General features: G+C 33.1%; 1 protein-coding gene across 4 annotated transcripts in view; it reads left to right on the forward strand.

Moving 5' to 3' along the window:
• Nucleotides 1-22,071, forward strand: part of LOC118205810 (uncharacterized) — a 145,103-nt gene that overhangs the window by 36,659 nt on the left and 86,373 nt on the right. For all 4 annotated transcript variants that reach the window (XM_035378118.2, XM_035378097.2, XM_035378104.2 and 1 more), the window contains 3 exons: nucleotides 617-678; nucleotides 13,731-14,160; nucleotides 16,488-16,581. In XM_035378118.2, the coding sequence (XP_035234009.1) occupies nucleotides 617-678; nucleotides 13,731-14,160; nucleotides 16,488-16,581 (586 nt within the window). The remainder of the gene's footprint in view (nucleotides 1-616; nucleotides 679-13,730; nucleotides 14,161-16,487; nucleotides 16,582-22,071) is intronic.

The raw sequence follows: 22,071 nt of genomic DNA on the forward strand, positions 1-22,071 counted from the left end.
TGGTATAATAGATCATGAAAGCTGCAGACTATATCTGAATATCATTGTGGATCAATTGCACTCTCACATGGCGTCTGTCTTCTCAACTGGAAATGGAATCTTCCAGCAGAACAACTTGCCATGTTACAAGGCTCGAATATTGTTGTTCAAGGAGCATAAGGATGAGTTCCAGTCCTGGCCACCTAACTCGCCAGATCTTAACCTGATAGAGGACATTTGGGATGTCATGGAGCGACAGCTCAGAGCTCAAATACCATCATGTCGGAATATCTTGATTTTACTTGACTGCTGCTTAGACATTTGATGGAATCTGTCCCCAGTCGTCTACCAAGAATTTGTGGCATCAAGGCCAAGGTGACTTGCAGCTGTTTTGTGGGCCAAAAGTTGCACAATGCATTATTGAGTAGGTGATCATAATATTTTGGCTCTTCAGTGTATACACCATTAGTCCTAGCATTAGGGGTTTAGGAGCAGAGCATAAAATCAGTAATATTTTAAGCAGCATGCCTTAATTCTTATTAATTTATGCTAGTTTATTAATAAACACATCTATAAAATTTAGAATATTTTTTTATTAATTTGATGTATGCTAATCTTTTTATTACTATTAATGTAGGTATTGCAAGATTTATAAACCAAAAAAAAACACCAAATGGTGAATGTGATAAAGCAAAAATTGTAAGTTTATTTTCTTTTATTGACTATTTATTTATGATGTAACTAAATGAATATATACAGATTCCATAAATCAGATAGCAATTAAAAGCTTAAAGATTGAAATTTTTTATTTTCCTTTAAATTTGTCTCTTTAATCATTGCAGTACAATATCCGAACTTCAGACTTTCAATATCCAAAGTGATCTTGTATATAACCATCAACCCTTCTGGAGTTTTTCTAAATGAAATTAAGGAATGGAGAATATAATTAAAAAATAAATAACTAAATAAGCACATGTGCCAAAACAATTTTTCTTCTGACAAACTGTTTCTGAATGTTTTCACATTCAAAAAGCGCATTTGAAGCAGAAATCTCACCTGCTTGGTATTTGAAGCAGAAATCACACCTGCTTCAAATACCTATTTCTAGGGAGCCATACCATGGCTGATAACAATACACTGACATTAGGCACAATGATGCTTCCTGCTTTTGAGTGGTTGTGTGGGGTTAATGTTTTTCTGACCTAAAATAATAAATGAAGCTCCAAGATGTTTGTTTGAAGCTGTTGCTGATATTGGTTTTCTTGTCTTGGTGCAGCAAAAGAGATATTAAAAAAATAGATTTGAAAGAACTTACGTTCAGTTAACAGCAATTGCTCATAGTGGCATAATGTCAACTGCACTATACAATTCATGTGAAATTTCATGAATGATATTCTTTTTACCATTCAAGGTTTTAGTGTATTGCAAATAGCGTCAGTAAGGTTTTGGAAGTGGTGCATTCTCAGCAGGCCAGAAAAAACTGACTTTTACTTATTTTATATTAATATTACAGTCCAAGGTCATCAGGATTTCAGTAATTCCCAATTTTAAATCATTAGTTTAAATCTAGTTAGATGACGTGTAGACACAGCAGCATTTGGGCTTCATGTATTGTTTATGTCAGATAGAAAAATGCAAACCTCCTACAGGGCCAACGACATAGCAGTTACAGCCAGGGCTATGGAATCTGTAGGGAAAATGACTGACTCTGACTCCTGGAATTTTAAACGACACCGACTCCTCATATATATATGTAAACATATACCCATGGGTTACAGCTTATTTTTTAATATAAAAGAATAGATGCTACAAAAAAGTTGATGACATAACAAATTATTTATATTAATTAGCATTTATTATGAAATGGAAAAACTGGCATTAGTAATTTCTAAGAACTTGTATAGCTTCGGCAAGATTTTCTCTGTTGGAGGGCCATAGATCCAGTTTGATAAACTTCAGAGCTGAAAAGAGTCTTTCCACACTAACTTGAGCAGAAGGAAGAGCTGTTACTGTTAGGGCTACTTCTTTTAACTTTTCAGGATAGATTTTGATAAGTTCTAAAAGAGGTGTCTTGCAAGCACAATCATATTTCTCTATTTCTTTAAAGGCCGCGTAGGAAACTTGTTTGTATTTTTTCATTTTTATATTTAAAGGCTCGTTTCTTATTTTTATTCACTTTGCCTTATTCTTTTCAATATTATCCAATAATATTTCTCAAAATCTTAATTCTTCAATGGAAAAGGATGATAGAGACTCAATTGCAATGTCTGCAGTTTGACTGTCCTGATTCAAATTCTCCAATTGTTCTGAGAATAACTTCATTCTTAATGCAAGTTCATAGATGACTTTCTTTGCCTTTTTAATTTATTCATCATCCAAAAAAATTGTGTTTCGGATCTCCATATATTGAACCCAGCAAGATCTCATTGCCTAGCAAACTAGTTTCTCTTTTCTTCATTGAAGTAATGATTTGTTCTACAATAAACCCTCAATTTCAGAAAGAACGAACATCCCATTCTTGCCTCCTGTCAATTCTTCAGATTGCAGCTTTTTTGTGGCTATATACGGTATAGAAAGAAGGGTTTCCAATTCTGCAAGATTATTCCACAGTCTTTCTGTTAGTGAAACATTACGGTTATCTACTAAAAAAGTTCTTAATTCCAAAAACCTCTTTATCATGAAATATGCACTTCCTTATCGCATTGCTTAATCAATAATTGCCCCTTTTCCTGCTCGCTTCCTAAGAATGGCATCAATTTTAGGAGCTATTGCTGCTTACCTAAATTTACCAGTGAGATTTTTAACTAAATGTAGTAAATTTAGAAATCAAAGAACAATATCTTAATTAAATCTTAATTAATTACCTTAATTAAATGATGTAACTAAATGAATCAGTCTAGTCACTAATGGGAAATATCACATCCATCTTCCTCACTTATATTTATTTATTAATAGGTGAATAAAATAGAAAATAACTATTTATTAATGTGTACAGTCCATAAATAAAAATATTAACTCAGCTTGTCATTAATTTTTTTTCAATTCATTTTAATTTCATTTCAAATTCAAACTGTCTAACGAAAACTGGAGTCGGAGTCGACTTGTTTTTAGTGACTCCAGCTCCGACTCCTTTTACCCCAAAATCTACCCGATTCCGATTCCAACTCCACAGCCCTGGTTACAACTAGTGCAGACACATCAATTGTCAGAATTTATGGGTGGCAAAAATATTAAAATTTAGAGGAGAACCAAGCAGTTAAAATCAGGGATGGCAGAATTTTTTTTTTTTTTTTTTTCTAATTTAAGGCATTGGGCAGTAGAACTTAGAGGGATAAATTTTTTTAGAATTTTGGAAGATAACAAGCAGTGGTTTTTAAGACACGAAGAGATTGCACTGCACTGCAAAATATAAAGTTCCAGTCCTGCCCCTTTTCTTGGCAACCACTCAAGGGCCAAAGTGTGATTCTGGCCAAAATCAGTCAGTGCATTGTTATTAGCCATGATACAACTCCCTAGCCAGCAGTTTGCAAATGACATGCGGGAGTCTCAGTTGGGAGAAAATTTACATTTATGTCACACCTGCCTCCTTTTTTTTTTTTTTTTTTTTGTTATTATATTTTACATTTTTAGACTTTGTAAGGGAGGATTTTTTTTGTTTTATTTTTTTAGCTGACAGTTTAGAGGTCAAGATTTCGAACTTTGTACTGTATTATGTTTATATTTTATTCATGTGTAACCTGACTATATATGTAATCAATTTAAACAGTGTCAATCTGTTCAGCTTTTACAAAAATTATTTAATTATTTTTGATTTTGTTGCAAAAGTAATAAAATATTTTCAAATTAGTTAAATTGTTATTAGTAAATTTATCTCTTTTACCAGCCCTACAGATGTGCTGATGTTAAGTTCTTCCATTTTGTTCCCTGTTCTCCCAGTTTCCTTTCCCCTTAATAAATCCAACCCTGCTTTTCACCACAGTTATTTGTTTAGAAAAATGCTTCATTTTGTCAAGCTTTGGAAGGATATTGCCGTGGAGTAAATAAGTCAACTGTTTGACAGTTCATGTGAAATTCAAGTATTATAACAGTAGATATGTCTGGCTTTCACTAAATTGTGTTAATCATGTATACAGCAATATTCAGTATCTGTGCTATTCCTCTTATCTTAGGTTCCACTCTGTTCATGCTTTAATTTGATTTTTGTTCACTGTTGAAGATCACCCATGTTATTGCCTTGATTGATATTGATGACTGTAAAAATAAAAACTGGGTAACAAGATGAGTGTCTGGTATCCAGTGTCTCCCATAAATCTGTAAATATTTTAAAAATTCATGGAAATTGAAGGAATTGGTAGAACTGAACATGGCTTGTAAAAAAAGTTGTTTTCGTGAAGGGTTTTTTTTTTTTTTTTTTTTAAAGAAAAGAAATAATCAACATTTTTTGCTTTTTTTACTATATGGGAACAAATCTCACATTTCTATGGGAATCTGTATTTATTTGGATGCAGGTTCATAAGCATATCACTCTTATTCTATGTGTCCAACATCACCGCTAATTAACACTTTGCAAGTGAGTTACAACACCATTAACTGCAGCATGTAGCATAGTCTAATGTATGCCAAAGAAGATGGGCTACTTCAGTACACTCTGGATTTGACAAGCCAAAAATCAAGTGATGTTAAGCTTGGTGAACAAAGGAGGCACTTGTTTCTACAGTGTCACCTAATAAATCCTTCTTCAGTGAAGATTCATTTTGGTTGTGGTTTGAGGAGAAGGACACATTATGTTGCAGTAAGTGCACATTCGTTTTCTTCTATATCAGTTGCAGGTAGTGTTTTTCAGTAATTGAGCAGGTTTTCGAACCAGCTTTTGCACATCTCTGTTCAAAGGAAAAAGGGCCCACAATAATGAACACTGAAACCACACCAAATAGTTAAATCTGGTGAATGTAGTAGTTTCTCAGTATAAGCATATAGGTTCTCCTTTGCCCATTTTCTACAGTTACGGGTGTTGGCTGTTCTGTGTGTTGAAAAATGAGCTTCATCTGTCCACAAGATGTTGAGAATTCATTGTAGATTGTCATCGATTTTCGACAGAACCCAATTTGCAAATTCATATCGCTTAGCTCTGTCATTTGATGAGAGCTAGTGCACTGATTACAACTTGTGTGGTAATTTTAAAACACTGTGAAGGATACCAAATACTGATGTCTTTGGTATACTAGTGTTTCGTGCCACTTCTCATTCACTACTTTCCACTGCACTCGTTGATTGTTCCATTAGAGTGTCCATCTGCAAGCCACATCAGACGTACAGACCTCTGATGAACGAAGTGCACCACTAAAATGGCAATGGCACAAACTACCTATTTCTTTGAAACAATGCCATGCCAGGAAAGTCAGTTCGGGAAAAGTGATTAGATGTGAACTTTCCTTCCAGCCCTTCTGTGCCTGAAATCTTTGTAAAGCTTCAGTTAGCAATTTTTGGCTGAGATAAAACAACTTCACCAATAACGCTTTATCCACATTATGTCAGCATCACAGTTAAAACTTGAAGGTGTACAAACAAGCAGGAGAAAAAAAAAATTGAAGGTGAGCAGTTTATTGTAAAACCCTGCAATTCGTAAAACTCTGATTTCAATATTTCTTGTTACTGCAGTGCCCTCTGTCAGTGAAAATTTTAGCTATTTTATTTTCTTTACAAAGACACACACACACACACACACACACACACACAAAAAAAAAAAAAAAAAAAAAAAAAAAAAAAAATCCCCCCCCCTCACTAGAAAAACCTTTTTTGCAAACATCATTCAATTCATTCAATTTATATGACTTTTTAAAATATTCAGACTTATGGAGACTTCAAGTGTATATATATATATATATATATATATATATATAAACAATATAAATCTATGCAGCCAAAGCACATGATTCTAAAATTGTCCTACTTTCCATTTTTGGATTATATTATTATATAGTATATATATTTGGTGTTGCCATTTACAACAAAAAAGGATAGAGCACAATTAAATGTTATAGCAGTCTCATATACAAAACTTCAACCTTTAGCGGCTAATCTTATTTCAGTTATGCAAGATATATACAAGCATGCATACGATACATATGTACATACAAGTGTCACAAAAGAATCCCCTTTCAAACAATTTTACGTTTTGGAAAAAAGAGTCCTTTATTCTGTTCAAATATACAGACATGCAAAATAATTGTCCAAATGGATTTGTAAGGATCAGTATTGATATTTCCTTTGAAATATACCCAATATTTTGCATTACTTTTGTAGTCTTGATGACCAGTTTTCAAACTGAATTATAATTTAGAAACAGCAAGAATCACTAACTAATAGCTAAGTTTACTGCTTTTATTTTTTAGCTATCAAAATGAGCTGCTGCTTTCAATAGCAATAATAATAGAATCAAAATTCCAAAACAAAATAGTCACAAGTAACTACTTGCTGCCATTCAACGTAAAAGAAATATAAATATTAACAAAATGTTAAAATCAGTTTTACATTATAGCTAAACAAATGCAAAAATATAAAATACGTGAAAAATAATAATTATTACTTATGCAATAACTGGGCAACTACACCACTTCTCCACATCTTCATAATGTAACTAAGCTACATTACGAAGGTGAAGAAATAAATAATGACTAGCACTGCAGTGTTAACCACCATCAGAAGAATTCAAATACAAGGTAAGCATATAGCTAACTGACAGGTAAATGTATAGTTCTACCTGTGCCAGAATGTTTTTGATCCACATTTGAATTTGAGTCCGTTCTTTGCAATAAGTTGTGGTCAAGTTTTATCAACTGAGAATCCCAAGTTAAACTATTAGATGGTTTCAGGCAATTAAGGGATACATGCTTTCCTTTTATGTTAATATTAAAATATTTATCTTTGCAGTCAGTGACAGGGAATTGTCCTTCATAAAGATATTCTGAAGTTTTTTCCCGCCCAATTTATTCGCTGAAACAGGACAACAGTTCTTAAGTCTTTATGTACAAATAACTGTTCAGATGAATTTTTGAGTCTGTCTGGGTCCAGTATTTTCCATCTGTTTCTGGAGGCTATTAGTAAAAGTCTCTGATGCTGTCTGGAGCCTTGGTTTGCTGAAAAACTCTCCAGGAAGCCTGAGATGCTGGCCATAATCTACTTGCACATTAGAAAGATTGATTTGTATCTTCTTGGATACCAATATGCAAACCCAAAGGCACTGTTGGTAATGTGTCAGTCCAAGACTGGTTGTGAGCTTTTAATGTAAGCCTGTTTTTAATGTACTGTGAAGGTTGTCGACTTTGCATGAGGCATTAGATGAGAGGGAGTAGTCAGTAGTGTGTTGCAAATTGATGCCATAGATTTTGGACAAAGCTGATAATGTGTCACATTTAAATTGGGATCCATGATCACTAATGATTTGGTTTGGCATTCACAATATGCAATCCAGTTGCTGTAAAAGGCCCTTGCTACAGTATTAGCTGAAGTATATCGAAAGGAATTGCCTCCATCAAGCTAAAAAATCTGTCAATACAAGTAAGACAGTAAATATTCCATCTGGATGGGAAAGTGCTCACATGAGATATGTGGATTGCAGACAATCTTCCAGGTGGTACTTCAAATTCACCTAATTTTGCTTTGGTATGCTGGCTGAGTTTAGCTGTTTAGCAAGGAATGCAGGTTTGTGTCTGCAGTTGTATATTTTTCCTAATGTTAGGCCAAATCAATTAAATTCAAGCGAAAAGTGATTTGAAAACTCTTTTATTCTTTATCTTGAATCTGGTAATCAACTACTTTTTTCATAATGTATTGATTAAATTTCATTAACTCTAGATAATGTATAGGCTACAATTACTCTCACCTTTTACATATTTGGTATTAGTCGAAAACTGGTAGAAGTTGATGGACTTGTCTAGGTGCTGTTTTGTCAAGTTTTTGACGAAAGGTGAATATTATGGGTTGTGGTCTATATAAATTGTAAATACTCTTATTTCTAGATAATGCTTGAAGTGTTTGATTGAAGCATATATCCTTAACAGTTCTCTATCGTAGGTGCTATATTTTTGCTGAGTGTCATTTAATAGTTTAGGAAAAGTGTTTTGGTTTCCAGGATGGGTTTTTGTATTGTTGCAATACTGAGCCAATTGATTTATCTGAAGCATCTGTAAATAACACCAGAGGTTGTTTAGAATTGAGAAAAGACAGCAATGCATTGTTCACCAGGTCATTCTTGCTTCATTCATTTTTAAACTGTTTTTCAGCTTCTTCAGTCCATTGAGTTTTACACTTGCCCTCTTTTTAGCTCCTTTAAGACAATCATGTAATGATGCTTGATTCTTTGCTGGGTCTTTTAGGTAACGACGATAAATTCCAGGAAAAGTTCAAAAATTTTCTCTAGTCGTTTGTAGTTGGTAATACCTTGAACTCTTTCTGGCAAAGGACAGGAACCCTGAGATGTAATTAAGTGTCCTAAAAACTTGCTTTGTTGAATATCAAACACACATTTTCAAAAATTTATTCTTAAACTAAAGGTATTTAATCTTTCGAAAACTAATTTAAGTTGGTTTTCGTACTCTTTGTGATTATTGGATGTAATAAGTATATCGTCTAGATGGGGAAAAACAAATTCTAATCCTCTAAAAACTTCATGAATAAATCATTGGAATGTTGCAGGAACATTTTTTATACCAAAACTCATTACATTAAACTTGTGCAAACCAAAAGGAGTGCTGATAATTGTTTTACATTTGTCATCTTCTGCAATGGGAATTTAAAAATAAGCTTTAAATAAATCAGTTTTAGAGAAAATTTTGTGCCTTTTAAACAATGATGAAAATCTTCAGTCTGAGGAATAGGATACTAATCAGGTAACGTCTGCATATTAAGTCGACGGTAAGTCTCTGTAAGGCTGATATGAGCAATCCCTTTTCGTAACAAGATGCAAGGGGCTTGATGGAAGAATTATTCCATTATAAATTTAAATTCCTCTTTAGCTATCGCTAAGCATTTTGGATTGAGTTCTCATGCTTTTAAATAAATGGTTTGATCAGTCATAAAATGTGTAATTTAATTTGCTTGGGGAAAAGCTTAGGTTTAGAAATTTCAGGATATTTCAACAACAAATTAAAAATTCTTATGGATATATTTACTGTATTTTTTTATAGATATATTTAATGGCTATGTAATTATCGCTTGAAATAGCAGTGATATCACCCTGGACATGAAGTTATGTTACACCATCAATTAATTTTTATCTGTGTTCAGTTTTACATATTTTCTGACAAGTAGCTGGAATTATGCATACATCAGCTATACTATCAATAAGAAAGTGCAAATTTGATCTTTGGTTGTGAACAAATAAACAAAATTAGCAACAATCCTTCATATTTTCTGCAGAAGAGTTTGCCAGTAAACATACTGCATGTTTGAGATTTCCTGATTTTGGGAACGGTTGTTAACTCAAGCACACAGGGGTTGGCATTTCTTTGGAATGTATTTAGCTCCGTATCAAAAGTGATGAAAACACAATTTACCGTTTACAAGATCATCTTTGAGATTATGAACAGTAATTACATGGATCTGAACCCCTTTTCTTGACTGAATGGTTATTTGATTGATCTTTTGTTCAAGAGAGACAGTTTTTTGCAGTAAATCATTTATGGAAACGGAAGATGCATTAGCACTAAATATTTCTGGTTTTTGATTCATATCTCTAATTTTGTCCGCCACAGATGACTAATAATATATTTTTTATTCAACCAGGTAGCTTCTCAAGCCATTATTATTTTGATTAAATTTTCAGACAGCTCCATAGTCACAACTAATCTCAGTTTCTGCAAAATTTGGCTTGGTTTCATGTTCAATACCAGTAATAAAACATTTAACCCTCTGACTGCTCAATTTGTGGACCAAAATCGCTTCAAAAATTGTGCAATTTATTATTATTTTTTATTATTATTTTTTAAATTTATATATATTGGAAAAATGAAAAAGGCATTTTTCCTTTCTAGAAAATATTTTTTTATATAGATTTTTATCATGAGAAACTAAGTTGACAGAAAAACCATGATATAAAAAAGTAAAATGTATAAAATTTAAGAAAATATAAAGCACTGAGGAAAAAATACCTTAGAAATGCAGTTTAGTGTGATAGAGTTCAAAACAAGATTCAAGGCAAAGTCCAACTTCACAGTCTTTGCATCAGATTCAATAAATCTAATTAATAATCAATCTAATCAATAAATATAATTAGTAATTCAATAATTGAATTAAATAATCAAGATAATCCCAGAATGTTTTCTAGCAGCCATTTCTGTAAGAAAAAAGCGCAAAAAGGGGAGTTTTAGCGGTAATACCACGTGCCTTCAAATGCCGCAATTTAGTGGACAACTAACGATATCTGTTGGCCAAAATGTAAACTAAACGTCTAATACTGTATACGGTACAAAGTCTTTAATCCGGACTTGTCGGGACTTCGGCGATTCCAGATTAGGATTTTTCCAGATTATAGATCATCAATTTAAATCTGGTAAGATGGCATGCAGAAATTAAAAAATAAAAAATATGAAACGTAGTTTATGAAATAAAGAGCAATTATGATCTAAAGGGTATCAAAATTTACAAAAAAAAAAAAAGCTTAATATTTATTTGTTTACTTTTTTAAACATTTCTTTTAATGTAAGTTGTTTAAGTTGCTTCGTTTTATGTGCTAATACTTTCTCTTTAATTCTATAAACAGACATAATTTCTTGTTCAGTTACAAAGTTCTGCTGTTCAGGTCCTGTAATTGCTGTGCCGAGAATACCGATTAACTTGTCAATCGAAATTTTTTCGTTTTCACTAACCTCTCTATCACTTTCTTCATGCCTTTATCCATTTTTGGCAGCAATTCCACTTTTTGTTTGATGGACATCGAAACATGCTTTTGCTTTGTAGATCCTTTGGCAGCTCCAGAATCGGAAACTCTTGTTGACATAATCGAAAGATCAAGCTTATTTTTTATAAAATTGCTCTAACAGTCTGCAAAAAATAATAAGCCGGATCCAATTAGAAGATTAAGGAACAACGCAATTTGCAACATTAACTGAAATAGATAATTTTAGCCTAGCTTATACCGTTCGTTATACATTAAACACTCATGCATAAATATATTATGCGCATGCACAGGAACTTTGTAGCTTTGAGGTCCAGATTATAGATAATTCCGAATTATGGACATCCGGATTAAAGACTTTGTACTGTATAATTTATTTCAGGCATTAAACAGGCAAAAAACGGATGTGCTCCGTAATAAAGGAAGAAAAACACATGCCCACAGAAATTGCAGGATGAGCAGCTTTTGCTACGTTTGAGTTGCCCATGGAAATCATGGGATGAGCAGCCTGAGGGTTAATGCATACATTTTCACTTTCCATAAATAAATGTAATAATGTAGTTTTAGCATCCAATTATTTTGTGGCACTTTTCGTTCGTTATAATATCTCATATACACAGCTAGCCACCTTAAATGCAACACCCTGAAGGAAGCATGTAAATAACATGAAATTTACAACACGCATTAGTGGAGGTGAGATATGCAAATGATTAGAATTTCAGTGCATGCCTGTGGCACCACTTCAAAATGCTATTTAATGCTTAGAGTTTTCAACGATTTCAAGTTTGGCAATTGTGTTTTTCTTGTGGTTTTTTTCAAAAAAATAATTAGTTATGCCTTGTAGTAAACAGCGATCAGTGTTTAATCAAGTATCCAAGTTCGACAGAGGAAGGATAGTGGCCTACCGAGATTGGATTATCTTTCAGGGAAATCGGTAGTCATGTTGGACGAAACCAAACAACTGTAATGTGGATATGTGACCGCTGGATGCAGGAGGGTACGACGGACCGACGTATTTGATCACATCCACCTCAGTGCACCACTTAACGAGATGACAGGAACATTATACGCATGGCATTGACGGATTGCTCAGTCACATCATGAACCATAGCACAGCACATTCAGTCTGTAACGCGTCATCCGTGTCTGCGTGTACCATTCGCACCGTTTACAGCAGAGTGATCTGTCTGCAAGACGTCCATTGCTTCATCTACCTTTGACGCAGAACCACAGACATCTCCGCCACCAATGGTGCGATGAAAGAAGGATGTGGACGGCAGAATGGAATGAAATTGACTTTACTGATGAGTCACGCTTCTGTCTGCAACACCACGATGGTCGGATTCAAGTCTGGAGACACCGTGGAGAGAGGATGCTGAACAGCTGTGTTATGCACCACCACACTGGTCCTGCATTGGGTATTATGGTATGGGGCAGTATTGGATATCACTCTCGCACTCCTCATGTATGCATTGCCGGTACTTTAAACAGCCAGCTCTACATCTCCGAGGTGTTGGAGCCAGTTGTCCTTCCTTACCTTCAGGGCTTGCCCACAGCCATATTTCAACAGGATAATGCACGACCACACATGGCACGCGTTGTCCAAGGGTTCTTTGTCAGTCGCCAGGTTGATTTACTTCTCTGGCTGGCTTGCTTTCCGGATCTTTCGCCGATAGAAAACATGTGGTCCAGGGTTGCTGAACAATTGACCCAGATTACATCCCAAGCTGCCACACCAAATCAACTTTGGCAACGTGTGGAAGTTGCTTGATCTGCTGCACCCCAAGAACACATCCAAAGTCTCTTTGAATCAATGCCGAGGCATGTGGCAGCGGTGATCTCCAACAATGGCGGAACTGTATAGGAAGCTATGACGTTAACTGCGTCAGACAGACAGAGCACAACTAACTTTCAAAACTTGCCAACTGTGCCTACATCAGGCTTTCTGGTTTCTGATCAGCAGGCTTTCTAAGCAAGCAGCAGCGGTGGCAACAGCCAGTCATCTGTTACGAATCATGCTGATTATGATTTTACTTCTCATTTTAACCTATGCAATTTGACATAAAATCTACCTGCTATTACTATTACCTCTTAAACTCTAAACTGAGAAAGTACGTGACAAAATGAGACATAAAAGAAAAAGTCAAAGCTAACTGTTAGTAAAACATAAATAAAATGTCACTAATCTTCTTTCAAATATGCCCAACTATTATAGATGTAAAATATTTAATGCTACTTAATAAATTTTATAAAGTTGATTTTTATTCTCAAAAATGTTTTTAGTAATGCATTCTACTTGTCAATCTATTTTATTCTTAAGGTGGTATTACAAAAGTGAAGCTCAGGCACAGCTAATATCTTTAATTGAATTTATTCAGTTCCCATTTGTTGATGGGTCCTTAATTTTTTTTCATTAATAGTCCTTATAAGTACTTAATTACCATGTGCATAAATATGTACGAACCCTGGAACACATAGTATTCATTGTTGAATTTGCTATTTCGCATCTTAATTTTGTTATTTTATGCTTATATTCCTCTAGAATAATAGTTAGAATTTCTGAAATAATAAAACTATATTTTAGAAAGTAATACAGTTTGAAAGCCTTAACAAAATTAAAGGAATTTTGATATGATTGTGTTATTTTTACAATAGAAAAAAAAAAGAATTTGTTTGAATATATTTCATACTCACTAGTTGATGATATGTTAACTGTGAGATGAATTTGTTAAAGTTTTTAGTTTATTAATGTTATTTTTTCCCTATCAATTTTATTTATTAACAGGTTCCCCCCCATGAGAAGTTTTAGCATGGATTGGTTGGTTTGTAGTTAATATATTTTTTTTTTCATTGGCAGGGATTGAAAATCTTTGTTGATGGGGACAGAAGAGTCTCTTTTCTAAAAGATCCAGACTCAAGTCCAGAGAAAATGTATAAAGAGAATGTTTCATCTGCATCTATTCAAAGTCCAGATTTCAGATGTGAGAAAATGAATAACAGTGTTCCTGTACTTGCACCTGTGAAAAGACAAGGTTTCAATACAGAGAATAAAAGTAGTTCTACTCCTTTACCTGTATCTCAGAAAAGTCCAAATTCCATTACACAGAAAATGCAGAATCCTGCTTCTATATCTTCAATTGTGAAGTACCATCAGGAAAGCAAACAATCATCTGAAGGGAAAAGGCAGCAAAATGATTTTAATTCAAATAAACCCGTTGATTATATTTCTCATCGACCAGCATTAATTCAAAATCCATTTCTTTTGTGTTTGTATTGTAATAGTGTTGGTGAGTATCCTTTATTTCTTTTAAACAAAGTTAGTGTTACTTAAGTTGTACTTTGGAAGCTATGGAAAACTGAAATAGTTTTCATTTCATAATGTGATTTAATCAAGAAAAATTAAAAATAAAATAGTTTTCATTACTTAACTTTCTTTCTTTACATTTCTTTCTTTCAAAACTGAAATAGTTTTCATTTCGTACTGTGATTTAATCAAGAAAAAGTTATTTTTTCTGTCTATCTAAGAAAGGTAAATTATCTGTTCAGAAATATATCAGTTTAAATTCAGAGTATTGGAACACAGAAATCAATGTATTCACATCTAATATAAATGTCGAAAACTAAATCTAATAGCAATTTTAAAAGCAACATATGTATAAAAGGATCATCTACACTAGAAAATAAATTAAAATTAGATCATCAGCCCCCCCCCCCGAAAAAAAAAAGCTTTAAAGTAAGAATGATATTAGAGGCTATAATTAGGCTTTCATGGTCCTGGACAGTCTTTCCTAAAATATAATAATTCTGCCTACATATACATGTAGTTATACAGTTTTTTTATGGTGTGACATAACACATGGGCCATGCATATGTAGTTTTCATTTCTTTCAAACAGCATTAAGCATCGAATATTACTGACATCTACATCATAGTACCCAAACAATTAATATTACTATGCCTTTATGAGTTAAAACTGGGAAATTCTGTAGTGACTGCAATAAAAACATCAATAAAACTTTCAGTGGAGGAAAAATTCATAATAATCCACTCACTAGTTTGCAAAATTTCACTTGGGAGAAATTATGAATGATGAATTAAAAAATATAATTCTATCAGATCTATGATAAACTGTATAAGAAATAATCTAGGCATTAAATGTACACTTTTCAAGTGTTCACGTGAATAGGAAAAGTAAGGCCTTACATGGGTGCCTCATGAATTCCCTAATGAAAGCAAAGCACAGCATTTGAAAGTGCTTTTCTGTCTTAAGTAATAACAAAGAAGAAAAGTTCCTGCTCTGAATTGTGGCTATAGATGAAAAGTTTCAAGGATGTTCTTTGCAATGGTTTGGAGGAAAGGCACTTCCAGGAAGGACTCTCTAAGCCTTTTTGCATTCAAAGAAAATGTAATGCTACTATATTGCCAATGCTAGCTACAGAAATCTGCTGTCACTTTGCTTAAGATTCACTATACACAGGATCAGACTTAGTCCTGGCATCTTTTCCATGTGACCAGATCACCTAAGTCATCCAAAGAAAATGTTTATTGTACGATGATTGTCTGATGTTAGTCTTACACATTCCTTCTATGAAATGAAACATAAATACAGATGTGCAGCAAATATGAGATAAATTGTGCTTTCAACTAACACTTATCAGTTGATTTGTATTGCTAGAGAATAATGTTTGAATTAGTATGGCAATGTCAACTGTATAGCAAGCAAATTATCATTTAAAATACAGAATTGTGCTTTACCTTGTGTACTCGGCTTCCAATTCCCCAATACATTACTAAAATTATACATTATAATATTATACAATTTTGAGTATTTTAATTTACATTTGAGTGTGCTAATTTTTTAATTACATTATATGAGAACTTTTTCTTAATTAGGAAAGACTGCTGTATATATATAAAGACTGCATATGCTGATTTTCATGCCCTTTCATATTGAATATAATGCTTAAAAAATACCCTTTTATATGATTTTATAAATTCGCTGATAATAAATAACTGTTAAATTTCTAAGACTGTATTATTTTCATTAAAGAAAAGTTGGGAAGAAAGTACATTTTTAGCTGAAAATATATCGTGCTATATTGGTGCAAAAAAGTATTAATTTACTATTGCATGTGAGATTGGAAGATGCCTAGCCTTGGAAGCTATAACTTTTGCCAAGGAATCTCTTTTTTTTTTTTTTTTTTTTTTTTTTTCATTTTCTAAAAAAGTAAACAGCTCATTGTATCATAAATATTAGATATTCTAATTTAAGTTTGTATTAGAATATGAAAGACAGAGTTCTTATTTGTTCATATGTACATGCAAAAAACATCTTCACCTTCACATATGAAATAAATTTTTGTACACTGGTTGCTTTCCTAAGTTGGCAGATGTTTAAGTTGTTTAAACTAATAGAATCCAACCTTTTTAAGTTGGGTTCATTTAGTTTGTTTCTCAGTTTCTTTTAACTAGTAATAATGTTTAAAATTGTTTTAAAATAACTGCTTTAAGTTTTGACATTGCAGTTTAGATATACTATATGCAAACTTGTATTATGAACGGCATTTTTATTACTTTGTTTTCTGAGTTTACAAATTTTATGTTTATTTTGTAGGTAAACTATCATGTTCAGTGTGCAAAAAACCATACTGCTCAGCAACTTGCCAAGAGCAAGATTGGGAACGGCACAAATTGATCTGTCATTGTTTGTAAGTAATTTCATTATAAAATATTTCGAATTCCTTAATACCATCTTTTTCCGAAAATAAGACACCGTCTTACTTTCTTTTTTGGTCCAAAATATGCACTAGGGCTTATTTTCGGAGAAGGGCAAAAAAAAAAAAAAAAAAGTATATTTATATATTCTTGTTGGCCTGTAACAAAAGAGAAGAATTGAATCGTTAAGCATTCAAATCCCTTTGTTCGTTAATAGAAAGGGAGAAAGCTGTTGTGGATCTCATAAGATATGTTGAGGGGGTAGCTATTCGAAGAAAGTGTCCCCATCCTTTACTATCCTGAAACAGCCCCGCTGTGATCCTAATGCAACACCGCTGAGAAGATAAGTAACCCATTAATCACCCCTTTTGATTTTCGACTCATTCTCATGGAGGTAGGAAAGGGAGGAGGGGCCATTCCGCGCTAGAAGTGAAGCACTGCTTTGAAGCTTGGGTCACCAGACGGGGTTGTTCTTTGTTTACATTCAGAAGCTCGCTTGACAAGATTCTGATAGTATTTCGACACACGACAGTTCCATAGAAATCGAAAAAGGGACACTTTCGCATGAAAGAAACATTCATAGTGGGATGGATAATAGCAATTTGTATAGTTTACTGACATTTACGCAAAAATCACATCTTGGTTATTTTTCGATAACTAACAACAGCGATTTTGATTATGAATTTGTTTTATAAAATTCTAAGCTGTTGCACTACAAAAATATAGATTTTAAGAAAATTGCTAAAAGAGATCTGCCAAAATTTATTTTCTAGAAGATTTGAAAAGTTTGAAACTTGATGGCTAAATGTAAATATAAAATTATGTATGTTAAAATATTTGTAATTAGGCACTCGCTGTGATCCTAATGCGACACTGCTGAGAAGATATGTAACCCATCAATCACCCCTTTTGATTTCCAACTCATTCTGTAGGAAATGGAAAAAGGTTGCTGTGTCGTATGTGTCTCGAGGGTTACGGTTCAGCCCAAATTTCAACCCGACGAAAGTGCCAACGCTAACGGATGACGATGCCTTTCCTGTGAACGTATCTCTCTCGGGGCAAACGGTGAACTGGTTAAGTTCCAAGAATTAATTTGAAACGAACTATAGAAGAAAAAAATTTCTCGGAATATTTTGTTTCAAACATTTCTCTGAAATACAACAGGGTTCGTACGGTCCTTAAAAGTCCTTAATTTTTTCAAAAATGATTTTTGGTCCTTAAAAGTCCTTAATTTTGGCTAAAATGAATAAACGGTCCTTAATTTTGCTCATTTGACATTTCGTATCATTTCTAATGATTGCCATTCTGAGTGTGAATTGCGATTTCTCATGAATATGGAATTAAAATTACACTGCTCTTAACCAATCTGTTGGCGGATTTGCATTGCAAACGATAAAAATAGCTACCCAAACGAAAGTATCGGTGTCTGATTGGCTATTCACCCAATCTTTCGAAACAGGTGTTATCCATAAATTTAGGCAGATTGTGACGAAAGCGTGAAACCGGAAGTTCTTTAAGAGGCGAAAGTGATGATGAAGGTGCTTGAGAAAAAGAAAAAAAAGGGGGGGGGAGATTCTGAAAATATTTGCCAAAATTAGAGCAATCCCAACCTGGAACCCCACAACCCTTCCGATGCCAATAGGAACGAGATGCATGGAAAGTGCATTTTCAATAAACTGTGGCTTCATCAAGCTGACTACAAAGACTGGATATTGATGGATGGCAATCCTTAAATGTGGTCTTTGTCTGAATCAAATTGAAATTTCTAGAATGGGAGAGTCAGCGTTGAAAATTCACATGAAAATTAAGTTTCGTTTTATCATTTCAATTTGTTTTTACACGGTTTTGCTTAGCTTAATTTCTGTGTTTGTTTCAATTAAGCCATAAATTAATTTTTTATCACCTTCTACAGAGTTTATTCTCTTTTGCACATACTATATGTATGGGATATCAGGATTATGAGTTTATTTCTGCAGAGGGTCTGTTATCGATTTCGCGGAAAATCTGTTGGCTTCATTTCGATTTTAGGTCGCCAAGGGCAAATTCGGTAATGCTAGCTGAGAAAAAGTGAAGTTCGGAAATACGTTTTGAAGCTTTAATAGACAATTAAGTATTTGGTTTAAACCTATGTTGTTGATAGTAATGCATAATTTTTGCTAATGGCGATACAATTATTAGTTGAAAATAACTAATTAAAATTTTTTAAATATTTTTAAAGCTGAAAACAACTAATTGAAACTAATTTTCCTGAATTAACTAGACGCAAAATTAACTTTCATGAATTACTAAAGTTATTGGGTAGAAGTTTAACTGAAAATATACATTCCGTATTATATATATATATTTATACAGTACAAAGTCTGAGGTCTGGACTCGTCGGGACTTCGGCGATCCCAGATTTGAGATTTTTCCAGATATTAGATCATTTTAAATCTACTAAGATGGCACGTAGAAATTATAAAATTGAAAATATGAAATCGTGATTTATGAAATAATGAAGCATTTATGATTTAAAGGGTATCAAAATTTACAAAAGAAAAGAGCTTAATATTTATATGTTTACTTTATTAACATTTCTTTCAATGTGAGTTGTTTGATTTGTTTTCTCTGCTAATACTTCAGACTAATACTATAGACATATAATTTCTTGTTCAGTTAAGTTCCATTGTTCAAGTCCTGTAATTGCTGTGTCGAGAATTCCGAATAACTTGTCAATCAAAATTTTTTCTCGTTCAGTAATCTCTCTGTTACTTTCTTCACTATCGGTAGCTGTATTTAGAACCATACTATAGATTTCGCCCTTCGTTGATTGATGATTGGGCATTGTCATCGCAATGAAAAACTTCTGTTTAACTTCGCTAAATTCTGCCGCCTGGTGCGGCCATGCCAGATCTGGCGCTGGTTCTGGCTTTATGTGAATAACAAATTAGTTATTCTTAATTCAAATAGCACTAAATATAATCGTTTGTCCTATGAGTATAATTAGCAAAATCTATTTTTAGCATAAGGAAAGAAATTTCTGCTAAATCTCCCCTTGTCAACATTTTGGCGCATTAAACTTAAATCTGTAATCGGATAATACTCTGTTATTTAATGTTGCTGCTTGATTTATCACTCAAGTTGTCATCCGTTGATAAACATGCGGTGATGAAAGCAAAATACAATAAATAATGATTCGCGATTTCGGCATCAAGGATATAAAATATTAGTTGGTGTAAAATTAACAAATATTTCGGTTTGAGATTATGCCAAGCAGATACGCAGCTATGGAGTCAAGTTACTAATCACACAAATTTATGCTAAAATAATTATTTCTTCAATAATGAGATATTTTATTTAGCGCCAAACTGAGATTAAGAATCGGGATTTCCGACATGTTTTTTTATGATGAGGAAAAAATCTAATGTGCGTGCATAAAGCATACCCCTTCCCTTCAAAAAAGCCCTAAAAAATTGGTTGGTGGTGGCTTTGAGGTCCGGATTTTAGATCATTCCAGATATTGGATGTCCGAATCTCGGACTTTGTACTGTATATATATGTATATATATATATATATACATCTTTCAAAATATAACTTACCAGTATGGATTCACTCTTTTAAAATAATTCTACTTTAATCATGATAGGGCTTTTTAATTAAACTTAGGAGATAATATAATCAATTAATCAATATTGTTTAGGAAATAAATTATATATACATATACATATATATGTAAGATAAAAATATATGAATCAAAATTATAGATTAAACTATAAACATTAATTCTTCCTCTCTATTCTAAAATCGTAATAACTTCTTTGCATTGCATCATTTCTAGATCACTCTATGGCCCGCGCAGCTCTGATGACGTAATCATTGGGAACAGAAACTGTCCTTGTAAACCAAAACTTTTCTCTTCGCGTGCCTCCATCTTTCATAACTACGCACTTCAGCTTTTGCTCGCTACTGTGCTAAGATGTGATTTCGCTGGCTTGCTTTCTATCCCAACAATATCAAAAATGTAAATCTTCTGTGGAAGGCACGACTAGAGTGCCAAGTGATTGTGCCACAAATATCAATTGGAAATAAAAATGGAATTAAAATCGCTTCTACTGCCAAGTTTTATTTACGAAGTCAACACATTAGCTTACGACGCAATCAGATTACTTCCTCTTCAATATAGGATAACTACGCATCTACAGTGTTCCGTTTTTCCTTTGCTTTTATTATGACAATTAAGCCAGTAAGGATAGTTTCCTGCAGCCTGAAACCTCAATGGAAAATTTAATTCAGCTCTTCAAATCATCGTTTTGTGATAAATCCAAGATAATGTGAAAGAAGTGAATCATCAAATTTGTTTTTTTTTCAGTGTTTAAAAAATAACAGATCATTCTTCTGCTGTGGTGTTTTGCAAGTGCTTCAAAAAAATAATCACGCGTAGTGTTTACAGATTGAAAGTAATATCTCGATAAATTGAGAAGTTCGAATGATAGTAAAAAGGAATATTGAATTTGCTTCGCCGATCTCTACAATATTTAGAAAAAAAGTGCTTTAAATCATCAGTTTAGGAATTAAGCATTACAGCGGGTTCAAGGTCGATCCGAGAAAGTGTTTGCAAGTATGTGCGACAGAAAATTATTTGCACTTCCGCTTTTTCAACAGCTCAAAAATTATTCTATTCGTGTGAATCTAGCTCAGGAACTAAATTATTTAATGTGCTGCGGATTCTATAGTTTTCATTTCAACTGTGGTTAAAATTTCTGCAATTTGTTTGGGAAAATCTGAAATTCTTGTTCATTGATTTTTCTAATTTTTCATAATTATGTGTGAGCAAATTAAGTAACGAATTTTAAGCTATTTAAATTATTCATAGGGAAGGATATTAAGATAAGTTTTTATGTTTTTGAAATTTTTTTGAGAATTTTGAATATGAATTTTATAATTATTCTAAAAATAAAGATGTTAAAAATAAGTGAAATTAGTACAGATAAGTAATATGAAATTATGGTAAATGCATGTTAAAATTTATGGGTTATTGTGTGTTAAGTATAGTATGATGAGGGTGTACTGGTGCCTTCAACAGAGACCTGTAATTACCTCTGTACAGTTGTTCCTTTTACCCTCTTCATGCAAGATAATGTTGGAGGCTCTCATTTTATGAATGCATGTAAATTTTTTATATTATTATTATTATTATATTTTTTTATTATGGAATGTATTAGTGCAGTTCTCAAAGGCCAGTTATCTTAACGCAAGGAACGGAGGCCTTTTCATGTAACTGTCTCGGCACCCTGGGCCACCAGTGCAGAGAACACACTGGTTAGCTCAAGAGGACAGCCCTATTGATGGATATGTTTGTTTAGAAGTATTGCGAGGCTTCCAGTTTGGTAAACTCAGGAATTGTAAATGAAAGATGATAACGGTGAAACCATAAATTCTGAAAATCTTAATCCTATTATTTATGATGTTAAATTATAATTTATCAATATGAAAATTAATATCA

This window comes from Stegodyphus dumicola, chromosome 3 (assembly GCF_044657685.1).
Source record: "Stegodyphus dumicola isolate Sdum_Otavi_A_Nest chromosome 3, ASM4465768v1".
NCBI classification, from domain to species: Eukaryota; Metazoa; Arthropoda; class Arachnida; order Araneae; family Eresidae; genus Stegodyphus; species Stegodyphus dumicola.